Source organism: Brassica napus, chromosome A3 (genome assembly GCF_020379485.1).
Source record: "Brassica napus cultivar Da-Ae chromosome A3, Da-Ae, whole genome shotgun sequence".
Lineage (NCBI taxonomy): Eukaryota > Viridiplantae > Streptophyta > Magnoliopsida > Brassicales > Brassicaceae > Brassica > Brassica napus.
In genome coordinates, this window is record NC_063436.1 from 29,964,907 (window position 1) to 29,989,608 (window position 24,702).

The following is a 24,702-nucleotide window of genomic DNA, read 5'->3' on the forward strand; positions in this document are numbered from 1 at the left end:
CTTTAGAGTGCCACCTCAGCATAGCCTATTCCAAATTTTGACACATGTCCTCATAGAAAATGTTTTCTCGGTTTCATGATGGCTATTGGGCGAATTTGCTCATTTTGATTATGTATGGGCTCTTTCTACAGTGACACAGTAGGCTCATTCGTTATTAGGATTTAGCTTCATCTTCCGTATTCAGTAAACTGGAGAGTGAAACCATTTTGACGATTACGATATCACCTCCTCCTTTAACGCCTTAAATCATCTCCTTTAGTCCACATTTATCCAAGCATTTATGTATTTTTTACCATTCGTCCTACTATCTGACATTAAAACGACACTACCATCCTCTATGGTAACGAATTTGAGAAGCTCCTATAAATATGCTCGTTCGTGGCCATCGATGTCACCAGTTAAGAATGATTAACTCTACTAGTCCTAGCTATAATAGATATGCATATCTGAAACTATGTTATTCTATGTTGTCTAGATCTATTAGTTTTTGTGAGATAACAAGTTAAGTCTCACATTGGAACTTAGACAAAGAAAAGTCTAATATATAAAGAGATGTTCAACTCTATTAGTACGAGGTCTTTTGGAATGGAAACCAAAAGTAAAACTATGTGGGCTTGCCTAAAGCCCAAAGTGGATAATATTGTACTAATCGGACAATATAGAGTTGGACATGGATTTAAATAAATCCTAACAATTGGTATCATAGCGAGGTTTGGCAGAAACATACATAAGATCATGGAACCTGTGATGTGATGTAGTGGGAGAAACATTCTCAAAGGAAGCCCTGCGATTACTGGTACAAGGTGGTACCGAAGATAATTCGCCGAAGGAAACATAGGAGATGAGTGTGGTCCTTATCTTGAGGGAGAAAATGTGAGATAACAAGTTAAGTCCCACATTGGAAATTAGACAAAGAAAAGTCTAATATATAAAGAGATGTTCAACTCTATTAGTACAAGTTCTTTTGGAATGGAAACCAAAATTAAAACCATGCGGATTTGCCTAAAGGCCAAAGTGGACAATATTGTACTAATCGGACAATATAGAGTTGGACATGGATTTAAACAAATTTCAACAGTTTTTCTATTGAATAAAATACAAAATTAGAATACAAGGATGAGATACTGGAGTTGAATACAAATATACAATACTGGAGTCCAAAACCCATAAAACAGAACTCGAGCCCATAATGGAGTCTAAAGCCCATAAAGTGATATAAAGCCCAAAAAAACGACACTCATGACACAACATAAACAAAAATTACAAATGTCGTCGGGACCACGCAAAAACAAAAAGACGCAAAGACAAAACAGCTGAACTGAAAACAAAAGGACCGATCTAAGACGAAACACCTTAGCTTACTTAATTGGATCTGCATAATTTGGATGACGTGACGGAAAAATCGAAAGAGCTTTCGTTTTTGGTTCTGTAACCTCAAATTTAAAAGGAGTTCGAGACTGGTGATGTGATCTCAACACCGTCTTCTAATAGCAAAGAAGGAAGAAGAGGAGGAAGGACTCAACAACTGAATCATGGACTTGCCGGGAGTTTCCTCTGTAAATTTCTCGGAAAATACATTTGTTTTTGATTTTCTCCTTTTTTCTCCCTTAACTTGGATTCGTAATGCTTTGCGTCTTCTTCCTTTGGTTTAACAAAAAGCAGAGATCAAGCTCTCTTACCGTAGGAGAGCAACTCTGCGCCGTCTTTATACCTCTCTTCGCCATTTTTGATTTCCTTTTCTCCACCGTTGGACAATGCTTCGATTGCCGCAGCCGCTGTTCGCCTCAGATATGTCAGCAGGCGAATCTGTCTCTTCTTGCCCTTGATTCTTGATTAAGCGTTTAAACACACACCAATTAACTTAATGTGCCAACAATACCACAATCGAATGGTATGTCACTGTAGCATTTTAGGATCGAATCCACAAGGAACTAGTGATCTATAACACCAAGAATACACAAGCTTTCTTAATCTAAGCAAACAAGAAGATGGATGATTTGTAACAAGCTAAGATCCTAGAAATATAAACAAGGTGATCTCAAATCCAATCAAGAAATAAGTGCAAGAACTCAATCAAGTGCTAAGGATGGATTCATGGGTAAGGATAATTGATATAACGTGATCAAGGTTCAATCTAAAGTGGCAACTTTTAATCAATCCATCAGCCTTATGCCAAGACACAACACTAAGCAAACTCTTTCTCAAGATGGAAGCTCATTTGCTAAAATAACTCACGCATCAAATCTCTTTGGTTGAATATTACTAGAGCAATCATGGAGAACAAATATAATAGCAATCCTAGCACCTTTGACATCAAATCTCTTTGGCAAAGCAAACTAAAAGCCTTGAAGAGTTGATTCATGCATTTCATCAAACACTTCTTGGGCATGAAATACCTAGAGATCTATCTTAAAAAGGCCAACTCTAAAATAGCATTGAGATCACTCAACAAGCAAGGAATAAGAAGGATCTACGATAAAACACCCTAGATTTACACTTAATTACCCTAATTTATCTTAACCCATGAATCCAAAATGTGTCTACTCAATAATCTCCATGAGAAACCTTAAACCCATGTAAGGATCAAGGCTAATCTTGTTAATGAGTAAGAGAAACACAAATATAAGATGAAATACTTAGATTATAGAAAGATTCAAACTTTTACAAGTTTAGATAAAATCTCGAGAGAAAATGAGATAAAACTAGAGTTTTTGAGTCTAAATCTATTTATAGAGGTGTACAAGTCGTGCTGGTTTAATTAAACTAAACCCGGTCAAACCGGATTAAACCGGTCAACAAATTGGGATTGCGTCTTTGTCTTCTCCGAGCGGCCTTTGCACCCCACTGTGATGTTGACATCGAGTTTGTCCAAGTGCGCGCGGCTTCTTCATCCCGCGTTGCAGGTCCGCTCCAAGGTGCGTCCGAGATACAGCAACCACAACACCTCGCTCCTTTGAACTCGCGTCCGAGCCCGCTGAGTTCCCGAGCCGTGTCCCAATCTCTCTCCGTCGCGGCTCGTCTCACTTCGCCACGAACCACCACGAACTCCTTCTTCCTCGCCAGGATCCGCCATGGAGGCTCCGGAATCGCCGTCGCTTCAGTCTGCTCGTCACGGAGGAAGAAGATCGTGCAACAATGGTGGATTTTGGAGTTTTTGCACATCTTGCCCTTCGCCTTTTGGATAATTACGACTTTACCCAAAACTATTGAAATTGCAGAAACATCCTCTTGATTCAGCCCCAAACATTTTAATGTTACAATTTAACCCAACCGAGAGTTCTGAATTTGCAGCTTTGGTCCCTGCCTTCTTTTTAACATCAAATTGGACCCAAAACTCCAAAATGTGCATTTTAATCCTTGAATTTCGTCCCAAACTTCTCAAGTGTGCACTTTAGCCCCTATTTATGCAATTATGCATGTAAATGCAATATTAAGACCTAAATGCAATCTAGAATGATTAAATGAACTAAATAAGATGTTAAATACTATTAAGATTATGAGTTATCAATTCTCCATGTGGGGGTTTCTTCTTTTTATTAATGGAGTTTTCAAGTTTCTCTGTTTGGGACCTCAAAAGTTTTAAGTGACCCAAAGTTTTAACCTTTTGGTTTTGAATTTGTTTGCAGTTTCAGTCAACGAGGTTGAAGCATTGTATGAGTTATTCAAGAAACTTAGTTGTTCAATTATTGACGACGGGTTGATTCACAAGGTATGTTCTTTTCAAAGCAAATATTTTCTAAGTTGATCGATTTTCTAGATGATTATAAGGATATTGACATTCCTTTGGTTGTAGGAAGAGCTTCAGCTTGCGCTTTTCCAAGCTCCACATGGCGAGAACCTATTTCTTGATAGGGTGAGAGTGTGTGTGTGTTGTTTAGAGAGACTGGATACTTTTTTCGATTGTTTCTTGGACCTTTTTTGAGATGAATGTTTTGGTTAGGTTTTTTATTTGTTCGATGAAAAGAAGAATGGGGTTATAGAGTTTGAAGAATTCATCCATGCCTTGAGTGTGTTTCATCCCTACGCACCAATCGAGGAGAAGATCGACTGTAAGAATCATAGCACCATAACTATTCAATGTCCTACTATTAATAATATACCGTCTCAAGTATATGTTTCGGATCTGTGGTTGTTGCGTTTAGGCTTTATGATCTAAGACAAACCGGATTTATTGAGCGAGAAGAGGTAAACAATCAATCTACCATTGCAAGTTGAAACTGTGTTTGAGGCTTTGAGCTTAATAGCAAGTTGATGTTGTTAATGTTTAGGTGCATCAGATGGTGGCTGCTATTCTTATGGAATCTGAAATGATTATGTCTGATGAACTTCTGACCATGATTATTGATAAAGTGAGTGTATTTGTTGGAATCTTAGTTAATTAGCAGATTAGTTATTGACTCTAATTTGGTACTTGCTAGACATTTGCTGATGCAGATTCTGATGAAGATGGTAAAATAAGCAAAGAAGAATGGAAAGTGTATGTGCTTAAGCATCCCACCTTGTTGAAGAACATGACTCTTCCTTATCTTAAGTACCAAATCTCCTTCTCTTTTGTTAGATTTAACTCTTCAATCTAAATTATTAACATACCTGTTTTGAACTTTGAAGGGATGTGATGACAGTATTCCCAAGCTTTATATTCAACACTGAGGTTGAAGACTAAAACAACAACACCGGTTACCTCTTCCTTCTTGATTTTTACGTATATAAAAACAGTTGTAAATGTGAGGTTGCTGATCTCCTTTGATGCACACATTGTAGACTGTTCCACTGTAAGTAAATAAATGATTTTTTTTCTATCTAATCTTTGTCATACATGGATCAGTGATTCAGAGTTGAAAGATTGGAAAGGATAAAAAGGAATATTATGAAAAGTCTTATTTACAATCATTGAGAGAGACATTTTTATTGTTATAAATAAATCTATATAATGTATATAACCAAAATACTTTGGCCAATTTAAAGCTTGGCTGAAACAGACTGTTTGACTACCGTTTACTTGAGTTTCTTAATAAATAAAAAGAAATCTATATTGTTGTCAATAACCCAATTTTTTTTTTAATTTAGTAATTTATGTTTTTGTCATGTGTGGAATGTATATACTGTGATGTATCCAACAAAATATTAACAAAGGAAACGAATGATGGTGTGATTCACAACATTCTAATGGAAATGTTACAGCTATGGAAGTAAGAGCTAGAGAGTGTACTAATAAAAACAGAGAAGAGAAAAGCGAGAAAGGGGACACATAAGACATGAATGTAAATCAAGCTGATACTGCAGCTGCGACTTGTTCTTCCTCAGGGAGGAGAGTGGACACCAGTCTCCTGTCTCCATACACATTGTCCACACACCCTGCTTCACATTTCATTCATCTGTCACACAAATCATATTTTTGAATTAATAAAAAAACTAATGTCCCTATCAAAATCTTGAATTATTTGTAGTACCTGTAACTGGCTAGGACTTGGAGAAGCGAGCTACGGGGCAGGGAAAGCAGCTAGTCTCTTTAATACAGATTGTATTGAAGAAAATATTTCTTATCGAAAATATGAAAGAGACTTAAGTACTAATATATAACGGATTTGGATTATTCCACTTACCGCTAATTGATTCTGAGCTGGAAGGCTAAAAAATTCAACAGCTTTGTCCATGTGTCTCCCTGAGAACACACACAAACAAACAACCCCTCAATGTATGAAACTCAACTTCATGAAGAACACCATTGGGGATAAGATGAGTGTTTCTTTTTCTTTTAGATTACCTTGAGAACACCATTGGGCTTTTCTTTCTGGGCTAGCCTTGCTGGAGTTGAATGTCCAGTTGGTTAGATCGGTTTTGTGATTTTTTAACCCAAACTTAGATTTTTTCAATTTCATCGGCTAAAGCATTTCGGTTAAGAAGATAAAAAAATTTGGGATGGAATAAATAAGAATATGCTGAGGCATCCAATGGCTTCATCTCTCATCAGCTCCACGAGAAGAGAGATAACAATCACAAGGAAAGGCCCTCACTTCGAAAGCCTTCAAGCTTCTTCTCGTCTGAACAAGTTCCTAACCCCTCACTTCAAGTGTAAGCACTCCTATCTTACTCTTCTGTATTCTTACTGGTTTTTGCGATGTGTAAGAAGATAGATAAATCTCTAGATTATTCTTTTTTCTATTTAAATTTTTAAGAAAAATAGTGAAATCAGACAGAATCTTCACTTGTCCTAGGTATGTTCTGTTCTTCTGACCAAATTGTCCTAAATCTTGGCTACTTTTTGTCTTGCAGGTGAATGTGTTTTCTATAGAATCAAGAACAAAATGGCGCATCTACTCTCAGCTTCATGCCCTCTAGCTATCTCCCTAAGCAGCAGCAAGAACTCGGTTAAACCGTTTGGTTTAAACCAAACCTTCGTCAACCCCCAACCCCTTTCAAACTCTTCCTCTCTCAAAGGACTTCTCTTCCATGAGAAGAAACCTAAAAGAAGAAGAAGCTGCGTCTTCCTAGCAACCGCTACAAGCCAACAAGCACCACCCGAAACCTCCACCAACAACAACAACTCACCCTCCAAACCCAAACGCGTCATGGTCATCGGCGGAGACGGTTACTGCGGCTGGGCCACTGCTCTCCACTTATCCAAAAAGAACTACGAAGTCGCCATCGTCGACAACCTCGTCAGACGCCTCTTCGACCACCAGCTTGGTCTCGAGTCATTAACTCCCATAGCGTCGATCCACGACCGTATCAGCCGTTGGAAGGCCTTGACAGGGAAGACAATTGACCTATACATTGGAGACATCTGCGACTTCGAGTTCTTAGCTGACTCTTTCAACTCCTTTGAGCCTGACTCCGTTGTCCACTTCGGTGAACAACGCTCTGCTCCTTACTCTATGATAGACCGTTCCAGAGCCGTGTTCACGCAGCACAACAATGTCATAGGCACTCTCAACGTCCTCTTTGCGATCAAAGAGTTTCGAGAAGAGTGTCATCTCGTGAAGCTTGGGACGATGGGAGAGTATGGGACTCCGAATATCGATATCGAGGAAGGGTATATAACGATAACGCATAATGGGAGGACTGATACGCTGCCGTATCCGAAGCAGGCTAGCTCCTTTTATCATCTTAGCAAGGTTCACGACTCGCACAACATTGCTTTTACTTGCAAGGCGTGGGGGATCAGAGCTACTGATCTTAACCAAGGAGTTGTTTATGGTGTGAAGACTGATGAGACTGAGATGCATGAGGAGCTGAGGAACCGGTTGGATTATGATGCTGTGTTTGGTACTGCTCTTAACCGGTTCTGTGTTCAAGCTGCTGTTGGTCACCCACTTACGGTTTATGGTAAAGGTGGCCAGGTAAATTACTTTTTTTGTCTGTCTTATTAGTGTTCTAAAGATTGGTCTAGGCGCCCGCTTTTGGTCTGAATGAAACAATTTTTCCAAACCGATTTTTTTTAAAAATTGGTCTACGCATTCAAAAAAATTGGTTTGGGCAATGGCCTAGTCAAGCAAATTGGATTTGAACGAAAAAAATTTAAAACCGAATTTAAAAAAAAAGTCTATGCATTTAAAAATTCTATCTAGGTGTCCACCTAAACATTAAATATTTATAAGACGTCTAAACACGGTCTAGCGATTTTTTGAACATTGGTTTATTCAGTTTGTTTCCTCTTTGTAGACAAGAGGCTACCTTGATATAAGAGACACGGTCCAATGTGTTGAGCTAGCTATAGCGAACCCTGCAAAGGCGGGTGAGTTCAGGGTATTCAACCAGTTCACAGAACAGTTCTCAGTCAACGAGCTGGCGTCGCTGGTGACTAAAGCGGGTTTAAAGCTTGGTCTGGACGTGACAAAGATGACAGTGCCTAACCCGAGAGTGGAGGCGGAAGAGCATTACTACAACGCAAAGCACACAAAGCTGATGGAACTTGGACTTGAGCCTCATTATCTCTCTGAGTCACTTCTTGATTCGTTGCTCAACTTTGCTGTTCAGTTTAGGGATCGTGTGGACAAAAAGCAGATCATGCCTAGTGTTTCTTGGAAGAAGATTGGTGTCAAGACTAAGTCCATGAACCCCTAAGGAGTCCAGTTTATTGTTAGTACACTGAAGGGAGATTATTAGATTATATGCGAGAGTTGTGTTGTTTGTTATCCTTCAAAACTTTATTTGTGCTCAAGTAGTTTGTCCTTACATATTGTGCAGGTTTTTATTTTGAGATCGAAATGTTTTATAGTCTTTGAAAACTACATAAAAGAACCAAATGTAGCGGGTTGTGTAATGAGTAAATATAAGTTTATACTGAACAATTAAAAATTTCACATAACATAAAACCATCTCATATTTTGTTTATTTTAAAACTTTACGAGCTTTCGCTCAATGCGCATCGGAGACATTCGGATTATGATTAAGGAGAAAACATTCTCAAAAAATTTAGACAGGTAAAATTGTAGAATTTTTTTTTTTAAATTTATAGTAGACGTATATCTTGGATCAATCATTTAGTTAAGTTCATAAAATACTACTAGTAAATATTTTTTGGTTGAGAATAGTGTTGGTGGGGTCATCGACATCGTAGATGTATTTTAGTGTCATCCATTTTCCAAATATGAAGGAAACTTGTGCTGTCAAATTCGAAGGAATCAAACTGTTTTTATTTAATTATTATAGTTTCAGCCCTAATGTCTCTCCTTTAAAAATTCGCTTTCTCCTTTTCTTCTTATGTGACGAAAAAAACAAAATACCATATCAACAGAACATATTTTCTTAGAACATATTTTAATATATAATCGCAATTAAGTGCTTGTACGTCTTGAAAACAATTAATCAATTCTTAGTGCATGAGATGCTATCATATTTCAGATTTACGCAAAAAGCATAAATTGTATAATTGTGGGATAATTGTGTGAAAAATATTGTTCTAATGTTGTGCTTATTGGCCTCTAACGCATTTTATATGACTTGATCTCTAAAATAAGAAGAATAGCAATACGTACAACAACGATCCAATAATTGAGCAAATAATTCTCTATAGTTTACACAATTCATCTTTAACTGAAAATGCTTTTGGTGTGGAGGCACTGAGTATTTCCCTGTATTTTATTATACTATTCTAATTTTTTTTTTTTTGTAACTGTACTATTCTAAATATTATAATATCATTAAACATTTGTTGGAGAGATTGTTGTTTATGGTTGATGAGGTCATCGTTGCCATCAGTATTCATCAACTTGCAAATTAAAATATGTGTATTAAAAGCATAACCTTAATTTGGAAGACATGTCACATGATCTCACACACAAAAATCTTATTCCCACAACTACCAAGTTGTATAGGTCGGTAACTTTTTGTTTTTATTTTTAGATGTGAAATTTATTTGCTTACACTTCATTTGCATGAGTTTTGGATCAAAAGACATTTGTGGGCATCAAAATTTGTTTATTGTTTGCCTATCTTTTAATTCTAGTTCTCTATGCAGGTACACCCTAAGTATTACAGTTACACTAATGAGCACTTGAATGATTTAGGATTCAGTAATTTAAAATGAGAAACTATTATAATGAATTTTGTGTGTGTTTACAATATATGAAACAGCGTGTAGATCATTAAACCGTTATACACAGCCAAACAAAATAACATGAAAAATAAAACAAAAATAATGGTTTTCGTAAATTCATGCATTCATAACATGGAAAGCTAGATAAAGTCTGAGCACAACAAAGAGAGCTAGCCAGAAGAAAAAAAGGTTTCATGGATGGAGGCCAGGTTGCAACTACAGACTCCAAAATATAGTTTCCCATTGCGCTAAGGTGAAGTTGATACTTGATAGGTTCCATTGCTTAGTTATTCATATCATCTCATTTCTCCCTTACGATCAATTAATGGATGTCTTGTCAAAATTTTTGGTTATCGTCGATGTATGATTACTGTAGTATCTTATTAGATGTTCGTATGGTTATCGTGTGTCTATAAAAAAGAAAGACTACAATTTCAAACCAACCACCATTCGAAGCTCTTGGTAAAATAGCAGTGATCATCTGACATCAGTATCTATCATTGATACGGCATAGGTCAATCCTGATCCTTGAAATGTGGAACTTGGACGTTTGACCTTATTTTCCTAATCCTACTACAAAACCTACAGGTATAATGGAAGTATATAGCATTTATTCCAATTACTCAACTCCAAAGAAGAAGAAATTGAATAATTGTTTTTAGAGATGCCACTTAAGCCCAGCGTCGCTGTCAAAACCCCCCTCAATTATTGAAAGTTTGTCTCCCATTTTCCAATTCTTATTAATTTCAACTTATAGTCGAATAATTAAAAAGGTATTATACAGTTCCACAACATACCTTTTCTAACTAGACATGTTTAAATTTTGAAGGTAAAGAGATGGAAATCTGATTCAAACTTCAACCACTTAATGCATAAACTCGACCAACTATTTGATAGATGAGACCAAGGCAGACAGTAATGAAACTATCTGATTTTTAATAAAGAGGAATATTTCCTTGAAGCCTGGAGCTCGGAGACCTTACAAATAATGGTAGAATCTTCTTTACGTGGTTCTCTACTTTATTCTTTAGAATATTGACATAAATAATAAAATTAACTTTCAGATCGACAACGCATCCATATGATCACCATAAAACTGAATAATCACCCAAAAAGATTATTCATGATGAAGAAGGTACTCGGAAGTAGTCCATTCTCGACCAAATAACTACTACTCAGATGAACTACTTAACAGGGATCGAACATTAATCCTATCATATGCATAGATGAAACATATATAATATAATTGCATGCTAATCACAGTACATTTCTAGTAACACTTTCATAACATATTTCACTTTACCACTCTGATCAACATGATATTATAGAGAAATAAATAAACTTTAATCATTATGCAACTAATCATATTTTATTAGTTCTGATCAATCCGATTTGATAAATAAGGTTGATTGATTAAGGTAAAAAGAAGATTTTTTTTTACTAATTCTTATATAAAACTATAATTACACATCTTTAATTATTATTCATAATTCATTTTCAACATGGGTATATAACTTTGATCATCGGAGGATAATCAGAAAAAAGAAACCCTAAAATTCTGCTTTTGATACTGTCAAATACTATTGAAAAGCAAGAAGTAAACGTGGACAAAAAAAAAACAAGAAGTAGATTACAATCATACCCAAAGAGCTCCAACTTGGACAAGCTTAGGGACAAGGTGACCACTTAGATGGAGCGCGACGAGGGACTCAATACCACCGACACACTCACGGCCAATGAAAACCGCGGGAGACGGAAGAACGCCGCCGGAAAATTCTTCTTCAAGAGCCATGGGGAGAGAGGAAACCTCGTGATCATCGAGCTCGATGACGGTGGGGACGACTCCGATAGTAGTGAGGAGTCTTTTCATGACGTGGGACATGCAACAAGAAGATCTGCTGAAGATGATCACTGGATGCTCCGATATCAGCCGTCGAATCTTAGCCTCCGATGATTCTTCTTCGTCTATGGAGAGAGAAGTAGGTGAGGTTTGGGAAGGAGGAGTTAGGTCTAAGCGAACGACGTCGTTGGAGAAACATTCTAAGCTTAATTCTTGCATCATAGGCAACTAGAGAGAGATAAAACTCAGAGAGCATTAATCTATGAGGAAGAAGTGGGTTGTATTTGTATATATAGAAAGAATCAAAAGGTGTTCCAAAAAAAAAGTATTCCAAAAAAATATAGAAAGAATCAAAGAGGTTCAACCAACAAAAATGAATCATTAGTGAAAATAATAAATAAATAAATAAAATTAGGGGGAACAAAATAGCCAATAATATAAGAGAAGAGAAGAAGGGAGTGGTGTTTGTGGTTGCTTACATCACAAAGTACTGTCTCAGTGTGTTTTTTATTTTCTTTTTCTTTTTCTCATTGGACTGTTTCTTTAATGTATTTTCAAATTATTTATTCTGAGGAGTTAAATGCATGGGAGTTCCAAAATCCACGCGCTAGATTTTATCGCCGATGTTGACCTTTTCAATGGAAAAGGTGAATGCAAATTATATTCGCAATAATATTATTTCGTAGTCAGGTTAGTATCAAGGAACACGAGTACTCCCCTTATATGTATTGTATTGTATTGGCTAGCTTTGTAAGTTTTATATGTTGATTGGTTAATGAAGCTTCTAAACTGTATATTAGTAGTTATACTTTTAAAAGTCCAGTACAACTAAGATATTGCATATTCTTTAAGCTCACACTTTTGCTATTATGACAAAGCATTAAGCATAATGTTTTCATGTTAGTTTATGCAAAAAAATAAAAAAATTGGACCAATCCAAAAAAAAATAAAAAAAATTGGACAAAAAAATAAAGTTGAGATTCTGTTGTCGTCGATCCCGTCATAACAGAGTGTTTGGATCTATCCCGTCTCCAAGAAACCTCGCAAATTTAAGATATCAGATGCTTAATATCGAACATCAACGTTGTTTTCATAACTTTTACCCTACTTTAGTTTTCAAGTGGATCTTCATCATGTTGAAATCCTGATAAGATGATCTCTTACAAGTTACAACCATGACTAGTAAAGATAACAATTGCAAAGATTAACGGGTCCATTTTGTCATCCAAATTAAATCAACTCACATAGAGATCAACACATAGATCTATTTCCTGAGCAAGTACTACTACTAATTGAAGAAGAGGACAAGCAATAGTGGTGTGGAAATAGATGAAATGGAGCCCAATTTGAAATCGACTCTAGAGAGAGAGATGTGGTTTATACGAGCACCGTTGATGGTGTTGTCTTCATTTTCGTGTCTGCCACATGTGCTCACGTAAGACCATAGTTATTTTTAAGACTTAATAGTTAATACTACTAGTTTATATATTTAAGTGGATCCATTTTCTTTGTTGTGATCTCTTATAGTCTTTTTATAGTTGTCCACCAGGATCATGACGTATTTTTATATTGATCTCACCTAAAACATTAAGTCCTAAGATTCTATATGTAAGATTCCATTTCCATCCATATTCCCATAAAATAAAAACGAATCTTTGTCAATGATTCGAACGAAGTGTTAGTGCTTTTGCGGTATATTACAGTCGTAATAGTAACAAAAACTATATAAACTATATGTAGGTATACGTAGAAATATATTTTTTTACTAGAAATTGCGGTGTGGTGCAGTTTATAAATATTTGAAACCTTAGTAATTATTTTATACATTGATATCCTTAATTGTCATGTCCGGAAATTAGGTAAAACTAGTTATACAATAATATAAAACTAGTTGTTTTGCCCGCATAATCATTTTACTAATAGTTATTAATATATGTATTATGATTTAAACATGAGGATAACTTATTCTTAATCATTTTAGTTTTCTTCAATTTTTATTTCGGTCTATGTTTTCCTAACACAAAAAACTATAAAAGTATGAGACTATAAGAACATAATTACATATCAAATATTCTACACAATAAAGTAAATTAAGAATGTGAATTTTTGGTCTCTTTTAATCTACTTTATATTTTTGAATCAGAAACATTTATTAAATTACCAAAAAATACTAAAACACACAAAATCCAAGCAAGAACAAAATAAATAAAAAGTAAATAAAAATTAAAATTCGATGATAATTTAGAAGAAAACTTCTTTTCTTAAAACGAATTGAGAAAATGACAATATTTCATTGGTTTACTTGATCAATATATATACATTGACTTATCTTAATATTTCATAAGTTTACTTTTAATAAAAGAAAAAATAGATAATGATAGTTTTATTATTAAAGTTAAATTATGGTTAATTATATAATGATAAATCTAATTATTAATTAAAAATATATCTATTTTAGCCGTTTCATAACATGATTACATTTGCAACTCTCTAAACTTAATATCAAAACATATTTTTCTTATAGATTAAACAATAATTAAACATACACGGAAAATAACTACAAAAGTAATTCATAATACTTAATTCATAATTCTAAACTCCATGTAAAAAAAACTGACTTGCTCCTAGTCTTTCAAACTCAAAGAAAGAAAAAAATATAGAATTCCAACTAAAAAACAAATATCAAAAATACATAAATATATATGTCAATAACTATAACCGAGACAATTTAGAATGAATGAGAAAAATGAAACTATAAAATTTTAAAACATCTTACATCATATGAAAATAAGAATTGGTCTTAACTTGTGTAAAATAATTATAATTGTAATTCCAGTTTGAAAATTTAAAATAGTTTTATATCATTTAAATTAATAAATTAATGATTTATGCTAAAAACTAATAAGAATCTCGTGAAAGTTAAAATAATTATAATCATATTCCAATTAGAAATTTCGAAATATTTATATTATTCAAATTAATGAATTAATTAGAAAGTTTGAAAAATTTATATTATCTAAATTAAGAAACTGATTATTTAATCTAATAAGTAATAAGAATATGACAAATAAGTAAAATTAGCTAAAATCATGGGAAATATGACAAATCAGCAAAATCACTTCGTAAATAATTGTATAGATCAACAAAATAAAATTAATTAATTATTGAAACATGTAAAATTGTGTTTGCATTCATAATCATATATACATTTCCAGTGATAAATTTAAAGCACGACTGGATAACCACCTTTATTTTTATTCCCTATGTTACGTATCAGGTTCTAGTCGTGCTAAGTACAAACTCGACTTTGAAGTGTTGAACTGATCAGAGTCATGCACTGTTTGTACAATAGTCTCCCATCTTACACTATTACTTCGTATTCTTCTGTCTCCATCTGTAGGTTTGAAAGGAACAGACGTTCACGAGTAATGAGTAATTAAGAAGGTAAAGCTAGCTAACTAGTATGGCCGATTCTGAGGGTAAAAAACTCATTGGTCCGAGATATCTGATGCATTGCTTTTGCAGAACACTTCTTGGGTATTTTTCAAGATTCACATCATTGCGGTTCCTGTATCCAACCTTCAGTTTCAAATGTGTGGAAACAGAGTTTATAACAGATTCAAGATTCACATCTTCGACCCTTCATGTTTCTCAATAACACAGTCTCTTTGAAACAGATTAACATCCATTGAACAACTTTTAGTAAGCAACTAATAAATTACTTATGAAGACAATCAATGAAAGTAGAAAGAGAATGGTGTATTCTTTATTTCACCCACACAACTTCAAAGATAAATCATAAACTGATTACTCGGAGAAGAAAGATATAATCATTTCTTCTTGAATAAGAAGTGTGAAATCATCCACTCTTCTCCATTGTTGTATCCAAAAAGCTCAGCAACTGCCATGAAGAAGGTTCTCCAGTAAACCATCCACTTCACTGCCTCCTCTTTCCCATAAGTCATTTCCATTATCTCCTTTATTGCAACTATCTCCTTGTCCATTCTTTTGAGCCACTCCTCACTGAAAAGTTGTATTATATATCAAAGTAACAAACATCACAAGATAAAATTGTCTTCTAATTACTTACTATCACAAACATTTTTAAAGTTTTTTACCTGGTCCTTGCATAATGCTTCCCGTTTAGGAGCCAATGATCCACAATCGAAACATCGTCCTGAACATAAAATTGATATATGTTTGGACTGATGATAACAAAGTGTGACAAATAGGGTAAGTTATGTATATTTACTTGGAAATAGAGGAGAAGATTCGCCGATGGCATTGTTCCTCCACTAAAGAAGTATCTTGTGATCCAGTCATCGTCATGCACATCCTATAGTGAATCAGCATAATCCCAAAGATAGCATTATTGCCAAGAGAAAAAAAAATGGTGAAAGAACTAGTTAAACAAGAAGATAATCAATTGAGTTTGCATTATATGTATAACGTATACCTCAAAATGGTAAGCAAATGTCTTATGGCAGAAATAGTGAACAAACAGAAGACTATCTTCCCTCATCCAGCTTCCAATTTTCTTCAGAAGCTCTCCATAGTTTTTCATATGCTATTCACAATCCAAATAGAAAAACAAAGCTAATAACTTTTGTTCTCTTTGATGAAATCACAGCTCAATCAAACGTACATAAAAAAGATTGCTAGATATTTCACTTAGATAGAAGTAAATTGAATAAAGCTCATTAGGGTTAATTGGAACAAGTGTAACTTAATAATTTTTGCTGTAGATTTTTTTTGTTGTGAGTTGTGACTGTAAATAATTTTGCTATAAAATTTTCTACAACCAAAGTAAATAATAAAAAAAATCGGTAGCTTTAAAAAAAAATTTAGAAAGCATGATTAGAAATATTTATGCCTTAAAAATCATTTGGGCTGTAGAAAAATCCTACGTCACTTTTAAATCACTTGCCAATTTAGTCTTTACCTAAGATTTATAAGATTAAAAATAGAAACTAATGAAAAGAAGAAAACACTGTGAAGACCGTGTACCAGAGATTGTGAGACACTTGTTTTACATGTGACACTAGGTGATAACCCGCGCCATGCGCGGAATAAATAGATTTTAAAATATTATCACTTTTAATTTGTAGATATAATAAAAGTTAAAGTCATAGCAAAAAATATTATATGTTATAAAGTAAAGGGTAGACAAAATTTAATATCTCAATCTAAATTAAGCTGCGAAAATTTTGTTTAAAAATTGTATATTTGTTTGCATAAAATAAATTATAAATATAAAATAAAACGAAACATAAACAATAGACTAATAAAATATAAAAGAAACAATGTCTTCAATGGTTTCTAATCGGAAACAGAGTTAAAGCCAACCATTTAATTGCTTGGAAGAATGTTTTGATATGAGCAAAGTCGAGAAGAAATGTGTGGTGAGTTTTCTGAATTATAGAAGTCGTATATTTATACTAAAAATGAATCGCTGTGTGGTCATATGGATTCAAAATAATGGTCGTAACTAAATCAAATATTACACGTAACTTGCGCTCCAATCTTAGTAGAGAATTACTTTAATATTGTAAATAGTTAATGCAAACTTCCTTTTATCAATCGCAATTGAACAAATTCAAGAAAGTTCACGATTATTAATTGATTACAATAATTTGAACCTTAATCTACATTCCTTATATACAAAAGTCAAGTCCTCGCAAATCACGTATTATTACCATCAGTTTACCAAATTTGTAATTTAAAAATATGTCAAAGTTATTAGAAGTTTTCTTTTTCCCAATCATCAATCAATTTCGTCCTTGCAAATAACGTTTGAATCATGTGCAATTTGCTCCGCCATTATTTGCATTATGCAAGTTGGCGTTAAAATCTTAATTACGATAGATCACCTAAGGTAAGTTTTTATATGTGTATGCCAGAAAATCGTATTGTACCTTAGTTTCTACAATCGCAAGGCGGGGATCATCTAACAATTTAATGAAACGGGGCAAGTATATGTCATATGCATGGTTCTTTTGTTTCACTATTTTAAGAAAAAAAGTTTTTTTTCTTGATATATTTTTAAGAGAACAAATATTTTTTCGCATTTTTAAGAAAATCAAGCACTTGAGCACGTATTGATCATCAAATACTTTTTAGGATTTTTCAGAAAACAAACTTTGGTTGATAATCGCACATTAATTTTTCGCATCTATATTCATTTTGAATAAAAAAATTAGACCACTACGTATGTCAGTAATGTTTTTGTATTGAAACAAATTAATGAAAAAACTTCAGTCAAGGTAATTAACATAATTTTAAAATCTTTGATGTAATACGTAGAACTTCGGTTAAGGTAACTAACACAAGAAATAAATGATAAAGTTTGATGTAATACGTATCAACGTATATATTTGACAAATGTAGAGAAAAGTAAGGTAATTATAATGTTTTGAGCAATGGCATGTTGTGTAATTACTCTAGTTAACAAAGGAGTTTTAAATAGAATAGGTGAGAGAGCTTGTGGAGTTGCCACGTAAGAAATGACACATTTGTAATAAACACATGAACTAAAGGTTATTTATTTTTAATGCTCCTCAAATAATAAGAAAGGGATATGCTGAATGGTCAATATCACATTTGCTGGATATTTCAATATAATTTTCTTTTATATATTTAAATATACAGTTTAAGAGATTCATTTGAGTTTCTAAGTGATGATGATGCTCTTAGATTCAAAAATATCCTAACCTCAAACATTTCGATGGAGAACACTCGGTCATATGTCCCTTCATGCTCAAAAGTGCTATTATCCCCAACAATGATTTCGACATTTTGAATGCCAAGTTTCCTTTAAAACACATGACAGACAGGGGCGAAGCTAGGTTGATGACTAAGGGTGCACGTGCACCCAGTCTATTTAAAATATTTAACTTTTCACCTTGTACAAATACAAGGCAAGTGGCTAATTTGGCAATGATGCATCCATAGTTTCCAATGAACCAGAGTTCAATACCCCCTACACTACATTTATTTGTTATTTTGCACCCAGTCGTAATAAATCCTAGCTTCGCCCCTGATGACAGAGTAAATGAACCATTTATGAATAGTCTTCTTATATAACAGTACTTGAAGCTTTATAGGTTGGAAGTAGTTACCTGCATTGGTCATCGATAAATGCTTTCTGTGTTTTTGAGTTGCAAAGACCGGTTAACTTGCAATTGATATACTTGCGGGCAATGTACAAAGACAAAGATCCCCAGCCACATCCGACATCGAGAACACTTTGTCCATCTTCCACTTTAGCTCTTTCGCAATATAGAGCCAATATTGCTTCCTCTGCTTCTTCTAAGCAACTTGAATCCTTTGGGAAATAACATGAGCTGTATTTCATGTTTCTTCCAAGAACAAGTTCGAAGAAAGCGGTTGGTAATTCATAGTGTTGCGTCTTCGGCTTCTCAGTATTTATTGCTATAGGCATCTCTTTTATAGCTGAAATATACATATATCATACATGAATCATTATGGTAACATGGCCTCTAATGTTTGTTTACGTTTTATATAATATTGTGTTCTTTTCAAACAAATATGCAAAAGAAGAAATTTACTGGGATTTAATCTAATTTTTATGCTTACCTTTTACAAAAAAAGTATACTATGAAAAAAATGAAAATGTTCTATTTCTTTTCAGATGTAAAAGTTTTATTAAGACTTTTTCAGATGTTGAACTATTCTACTTTTATGTAATGTAATCAAGTAAAACTCTTTTTCTTTTATTTTCTCTAATCACTGTTAAAAAGGTAAAATACAAATACAAGAATAAATACATTTAGTCTTTGTTTTAAAACTCGGCCGTAGAAGCCGGAACTCGCCTATTATACGCTTTACGGCAGAGTCCTGTGGTGGTTAGAGCCAAATCAGAGAAAAAGTTGTACAGATCTAAAAATTCTTTAATATTTTTGAACTTTGCTTCACAACTCATGATTAAAGTTAGATTTATTGATTATATGTAACTTTTATTCATGCATATGAGTAAAAGACGAAGAAGATTTGTGTCCGTTTTACCAAAGAAAAAATATTTGCGTCCGCTGATCTCTCAACAACAATATCTAACAATAAAGATTTACAATTTTTTCAGGAAAAAAAAACTTTTTGATTCATCTAAAAAGAAATTTCTTGGTATTCAGTATTTACACATAACGCAGATCAAACAAGAATCTTACCCACAACAACAAAGTACAGTGGACCATTAAAGTAGTTTGGGTCAAGGACGAAACTAAATCTTAGACTAAATAGGTAACACAAATCTTTATATGTCTTATATCTATACATTTTTATAACTGTTAGAACCGCACCGCAATTAAACCGTTTGTCCCACACCGCTCAACCCGTAGTCGCCATTCGGAACCTAAGAAGTATATATTCATATCGTAATTGTGTGTGACACCAAACACCGGTTCGTACAAGACCGTCACTCATTATTAACAAAATCTATAATTATTATTATTGTTTATACAAAATTTATATTCATTTGTTTCATATTAAGTGTCCATTTATCATTTTTTTTTGTTACAAAAACAATGTCATTTTAAAATTCCAATGCAATTTTCAACTTAAAGTTAATTAAAATACATTGATTTTATAAATAATTTTATTTATCTCAAATACTATTGGTTGAATATGTGTAATTAATAAGAACTTTAATACATTTCAATCATTTTCTTAATCTGTGTGGAAAATGCCAAAGTGACATTCCTTATGAAATGGAGGGAGAGTTTTTTTTTTGTTGGTTAATGACTTAATGTTCTATATTAACAATTCTAAATTGTTATTATTTGTTCAAAAACAATTCTAAAAACTTAAAAACCAAAAATACGAGAGGATGAATTAGTTACGTCACTTACAGTTAACGAAACGGAGTAGATCAGAAAGTTGCAGCTCCGCCGTGGGTTTGTAACCGGAACGAAGTCGACCGGCGAGAAGCAGCCGCGTTAGTAGCCTTATGACAACATCCGGCAGCAGATTCTTCTCCAACAACGTTAAAACTGCTTTCACGGATGCTCCATAAGCTACCTCGACAATCCTCTCCATTACTCTCTCTTTCTCTCGTCTCTTGAGTTTTTTTTTCGTTTAGTCGTTACGATCTTAATGAGTGTACTGGAAACAAGGTCTATATATATAGGCACGGCTTTAACTCTTAGTTCAATGGTTCAACCCAACACGCATTGTTAATTACGTGTATTACCAAATGACGGATCTATCTCCTATATATTAAAGGAGAAGCAATTTTAAAAGTTTCCTTAATGGTATTGGCAAGGTGTCTGACGTGGCTTCATGAGAAGCTTTTATTTACCAAAACGCACACGTGTCACTCAGAGAATGTTTCTCACAAAAAAACCGAGTTTAATGCAAACATAACTTTCCTTTAACAGAATTTTAATAATAATCTTGATGACTTTCCTTCTGATATATCTTCGATGTACACAGTTTTCTCAACGACGTTTTTTAGTTATTTTCAATCAGCTTCAAATACATCATATAATCTCGGTTGTAAAGATAATTATAGATCCACGATCAACACTAACAAAAAATCCTCTTATCTTGTGTTAACCTTTATTTTCTGATCTTGATGGAAGCGTTCGAAGAGCTGATAGCAACTTCAAAAGAGCAATCACTGATCCTCAAAGGGAAGTGGACAAACAACGTCCACAATCACCTGTTCCTTTCTCTATCTCTCCTCCTATAGTTTCTTGCCTCGCACACGACGCCATAGAGGAATACACTTATCTTATTCCAAAGAAAACGCCTTAGGCAATAATGTGGAAAACCACAAGAAGGATGGTCTGATCACGTCTTCATCTTCGTCAGCCTCTTGGTCTGCTAACAACAAGTCACAACCCAACAACATTGAAAGCCGAAGAAGACGAGGAAGATCTAGACATAGCCAGTTGTTTGATCCTCCTTTCCCAAGGCCACTCTCTTCCACAGCTCAAGATACCTAACCACGAAACAAACAACAATAACACGTATAAATTTAGCAGCATGAGGTTCCTAGAGACTTCTTCATCTAACGGTGATGGTAAAGCTGACAGCTACGTTTATCAGTGCAGAACATGTGACTGGACCTTCTCTTCTTTTCAGGCTTTAGGTGGCCATAGAGCTACCCACAAGAAACGTAAGGCAACCTCTCCTTTTATTCCAACCTTGACCACGTTTTTGTGTATGATGACATGTATGTTCAGATTGTACGAAAAAATCGCGTCTTTGTGTATAATCACAAGTATGTGTCCAGCTTTTCTTTTTGTATGATCACAATAAAGAACCAATTCTTAGACGTTGAATTTATCGTAGATTATTATGTCCGGTTTGTCTTGGTTTCCAAGTTTTCAATAAGTAATAAAAAAAAAGTCAAAACTCAATGTACATTCCTTATAATATAGATTAGGATATTTTAGCCTACCATTTACTAAGTTATTTCCTAATTAACAAAACTAAGAAAGTATAAACCTAAGAATTATTCTTGGGTTCACCCCCTATTATGTTTCATTATTTCAAATTAAATATCTTTTAGAAAAGAAAACAAAATATTGTCAAGTTATATTATGTTTTTAAAAAAAAAAGGTAAAAAAAAAAACAATAGTAGTTACAGAAAAAAGAATTTTAAAAAATATTTTTAACGTTGTAGCAAAACACTAAACCCTAAATCCTAAACCCAAAAATTCTAAACACTAAACCCTAAATCCTAAACCTTAAACCATTCCGTAAACCCTAAACCCTTGGATAAATCATAATCACTAAATCAAAAACACTAAACACTAAAACCCTAAACCCTAAATCCTAAACCCTAAACCCTTGAGTGTTTTATTGTTTAGTATTTTTTATTTAGAGTTTAGAATTTATCCAAAGTTTAGGATTTAGGGTTTAGGGATTAGGATTTAGGGTTTAGCATTTTGCTGGTTAAAAAATAATTTTTTTCATTACTCTATTTATTTATTTATTTATTTCCTTTTACTTTTTATTTTTAAAACATAATATAAATTAACAATATTTTATTTTTTTTATAAAAGATATCGAATATTTAGTATATACAATCACGTATAATCACTGAGTCGATAACATCATAATTAGATGAATCACACATTTAGTTGTGTCTAATGTTCGTTTAAGGTATATGTTATACTTAATCATAATATATGTAATTTCAACAATGATATATATATATATATATATATATATATATATTTTATTCCGCGCAAAGCGCGGGTTACTACCTAGTTTTTATTATTTCAGATAAATATAGCATCATTTATTTATTTCATTTATTAAATTACGTTTTGGTTTTCTTTCTGTCGTTTGGAAATTACTTACTCTCTATGTATGTTGTTATATATTTTAATTATGGTCCTTTTCTGTATTTGTACGTACTAATCGGATATCACCATTCACCATTCTGCTAGGCAAAAAATAGACCTATATAAGATACCTATTTATTTGTATTTAATTGTATATTTATTTACGTACGTACTCATACTTTAGGATTCCCAAAGAAAGTATATATAAGAAATACCTATTTAGATAAACAATTAACAACAAAGAATCTTTAAAACTTGACAAGTTTTGACTAAAATATCTTTCGTGAAATAACATTGTAACGTATAAAATAACGTGATTAGATTTAGAGATCACATCCCCTTCTTTTATTAATATTATTATTGAGCACATCAGACGTTAATATGATCACTAATATGATATTTTTTATTTATCGCCAGTCGTTACATTAATACCATGAATACATATATAATGTTAATTAGTTTCAAAACAACAAAGACTATATGATGCTGGAGAAAGTATTAACCTTGTTGGGAAGTCCACAATGTGATTCCATGAAAGGGGAACTAGAGTGTGCTCAACTACGCTTGTTAGAGCTAACCGTAAGTTGATCTCCTTTGTAACTGCTGCATCAGCTTTTAAGAGTAGGAGTCGGCTGCTAAATATGTTATTGTTGCACATGCAATTAAGTGTTCGACAAAGTCAAACGACGACATAAAAGAATATGAAAAGGAAGAAACTGACGTGTCATTATGATTAAAGAACAATGTCATTATGATTAGGGTTGATAAACATGAAAATAAGAAAAATATATTCTGAAGAAAGGATTAAATTTGGAGATATCAAGATAAAAATAACAAATCTTTATTGAACAAACAAGGGAGTGCTATTTAAGAAGGCAAGTAACAAGACGTGAAAGTTGGCCACCAAAATGAGACTTTTGTGAGGTTGAATAAAGATTTTGGAAGTTGAATAAGTTAGAAAATTTGGCTGTAAAATTAAAGTTGGATAGATTAGGAATTAGTCACGATTCACAAAGTGTAAAATCAACTAATTATAATTATGATTAAAAAATGTGTATTTTGTTTAAATGATTTTTAATAAGACAACCGATATTGATTTTTTTGTGCTTTTAAATGTGTTTTGTGTTCTTAGTATATATCATCATCCCAAACGTTACTGGTTTGTCCATCAAGAATGCCAAGGATGAAAGCAAGAGTATCTCTTTTAGTGTGTTTTTTTTAGTTGATGAAAATTAGCTATGTCGTCGAGAAGACTTCTAAAATAATAACCAGCAGACTACTTGATATCGAGATGGCTACCTGGCTAAAAATACAAGCACCGGGACCGCAAAATGAGTTATTATTTTCATCATTTACACTGTATTATTATTATTTTTTGTTTAACAAAACAGTCTTGGAATATTTGATTGTTTCACGTGTCATGGAAGGAAACTGACGACGACACACGAAAGTGAAAAGGAATCTAACTTCAAAAGGCCTGACTGCAACATGTGAGGAGGTAGAAGATGTATGATTCCACCAGAATGAACCATAGTAAATTAGTCAGTTCTGATAAAACCGGTTCGACCAACTGAACCGGCCTCATATCATTTGTTTCTACACGATTAATTAGTTAAACTAGATGATAACTCGCGCCATGCGCGGGATGAATAGATTTAAATAGTTTATCACTTTAAATATATAGATAGATATTTGAAAGGTAAAAGTCATAGAAAGAAATATTACATTTTATATAATAATGGGTTTAACCGAAATTGCGTATATCTATATAAATTAAGCTTCGATTTTTTAAAAATCTTGTGTATTTGTTTTGTTAACTTGAAGTATAGTTTGTTGAAGTGATTCTCTAAGATTTAGAGTAAGCAAAAACTTATAAAAAATAAATTATGAAATAAAAGATAAAATGAAACATTGGCAATAGAATTTTTTTTTTTTGGATTGTACCCAATCGTAAATGAGAGCTTCGAATATAACTTGTGATCATGCCACCAGTGGAATCCTGGAATGATATA

The 24,702-nt window shown here is 33.3% G+C and overlaps 4 protein-coding genes, 1 long non-coding RNA gene and 1 pseudogene across 5 annotated transcripts; 3 read left to right on the top strand and 3 right to left on the bottom strand.

Moving 5' to 3' along the window:
• The first annotated feature begins 3,496 nt into the window (after positions 1-3,496).
• On the top strand, positions 3,497-4,880 carry LOC106423308 (calcineurin B-like protein 10). The gene is made up of 8 exons (XM_022717434.2): positions 3,497-3,500; positions 3,585-3,709; positions 3,794-3,853; positions 3,941-4,049; positions 4,133-4,185; positions 4,269-4,349; positions 4,419-4,531; positions 4,609-4,880. Exons 1-8 carry the CDS (start codon positions 3,497-3,499, stop codon positions 4,661-4,663), a joined length of 600 nt encoding a protein of 199 aa, XP_022573155.1. The 3' UTR covers positions 4,664-4,880.
• Positions 4,881-5,124: 244 nt separating this feature from the next.
• On the bottom strand, positions 5,125-5,624 carry LOC125591597. The gene is made up of 2 exons (XR_007327680.1): positions 5,451-5,624; positions 5,125-5,375 (listed from the first exon to the last, which is right to left on the bottom strand). It is a non-coding gene; the product is annotated as an uncharacterized LOC125591597 (long non-coding RNA).
• A 191-nt stretch (positions 5,625-5,815) lies between these two features.
• Positions 5,816-8,220, top strand: LOC106423381 (UDP-sulfoquinovose synthase, chloroplastic). The gene is made up of 3 exons (XM_013864158.3): positions 5,816-6,072; positions 6,274-7,340; positions 7,663-8,220. Exons 1-3 carry the CDS (start codon positions 5,937-5,939, stop codon positions 8,062-8,064), a joined length of 1,605 nt encoding a protein of 534 aa, XP_013719612.1. The 5' UTR covers positions 5,816-5,936; the 3' UTR covers positions 8,065-8,220.
• Positions 8,221-10,951: 2,731 nt separating this feature from the next.
• LOC106423294 (glutaredoxin-C6-like) lies at positions 10,952-11,784 on the bottom strand. The gene has a single exon (XM_013864078.3). It carries the CDS (start codon positions 11,598-11,600, stop codon positions 11,175-11,177), a length of 426 nt encoding a protein of 141 aa, XP_013719532.1. The 5' UTR covers positions 11,601-11,784; the 3' UTR covers positions 10,952-11,174.
• A 282-nt stretch (positions 11,785-12,066) lies between these two features.
• LOC106423358 ((S)-coclaurine N-methyltransferase-like) lies at positions 12,067-20,468 on the bottom strand. Its single transcript, XM_013864133.3, has 7 exons — positions 20,243-20,468; positions 18,497-18,830; positions 18,090-18,189; positions 15,835-15,945; positions 15,631-15,714; positions 15,497-15,555; positions 12,067-15,401 (listed from the first exon to the last, which is right to left on the bottom strand). Exons 1-7 carry the CDS (start codon positions 20,427-20,429, stop codon positions 15,209-15,211), a joined length of 1,068 nt encoding a protein of 355 aa, XP_013719587.1. The 5' UTR covers positions 20,430-20,468; the 3' UTR covers positions 12,067-15,208.
• Positions 20,469-20,967: 499 nt separating this feature from the next.
• On the top strand, positions 20,968-21,678 carry LOC106423307 (annotated as a pseudogene).
• The last annotated feature ends 3,024 nt before the right edge of the window (positions 21,679-24,702 follow it).

Excerpts from the sequence above, each read along its gene's own strand:
- LOC106423308 (XM_022717434.2), top strand. Across the intron at positions 3,710-3,793 it reads ACGACGGGTTGATTCACAAG|GAAGAGCTTCAGCTTGCGCT; the intron begins GTATGTTCTTTT and ends CTTTGGTTGTAG. Across the intron at positions 4,050-4,132 it reads AATCGAGGAGAAGATCGACT|TTGCGTTTAGGCTTTATGAT; the intron begins GTAAGAATCATA and ends GATCTGTGGTTG.
- LOC106423381 (XM_013864158.3), top strand. The coding sequence starts at position 5,937 with ATGCTGAGGCATCCAATGGCTTCATCTCTCATCAGCTCCACGAGAAGA. Across the intron at positions 6,073-6,273 it reads CCTAACCCCTCACTTCAAGT|GTGAATGTGTTTTCTATAGA; the intron begins GTAAGCACTCCT and ends TTTGTCTTGCAG. Across the intron at positions 7,341-7,662 it reads TTTATGGTAAAGGTGGCCAG|ACAAGAGGCTACCTTGATAT; the intron begins GTAAATTACTTT and ends TCCTCTTTGTAG.
- LOC106423358 (XM_013864133.3), bottom strand. The coding sequence starts at position 20,429 with ATGGAGAGGATTGTCGAGGTAGCTTATGGAGCATCCGTGAAAGCAGTT. Across the intron at positions 18,190-18,496 it reads TTTATCGATGACCAATGCAG|GAAACTTGGCATTCAAAATG; the intron begins GTAACTACTTCC and ends TGTGTTTTAAAG. Across the intron at positions 15,402-15,496 it reads AAGCATTATGCAAGGACCAG|TGAGGAGTGGCTCAAAAGAA; the intron begins GTAAAAAACTTT and ends ACAACTTTTCAG.
- LOC106423294 (XM_013864078.3), bottom strand. The coding sequence starts at position 11,600 with ATGATGCAAGAATTAAGCTTAGAATGTTTCTCCAACGACGTCGTTCGC.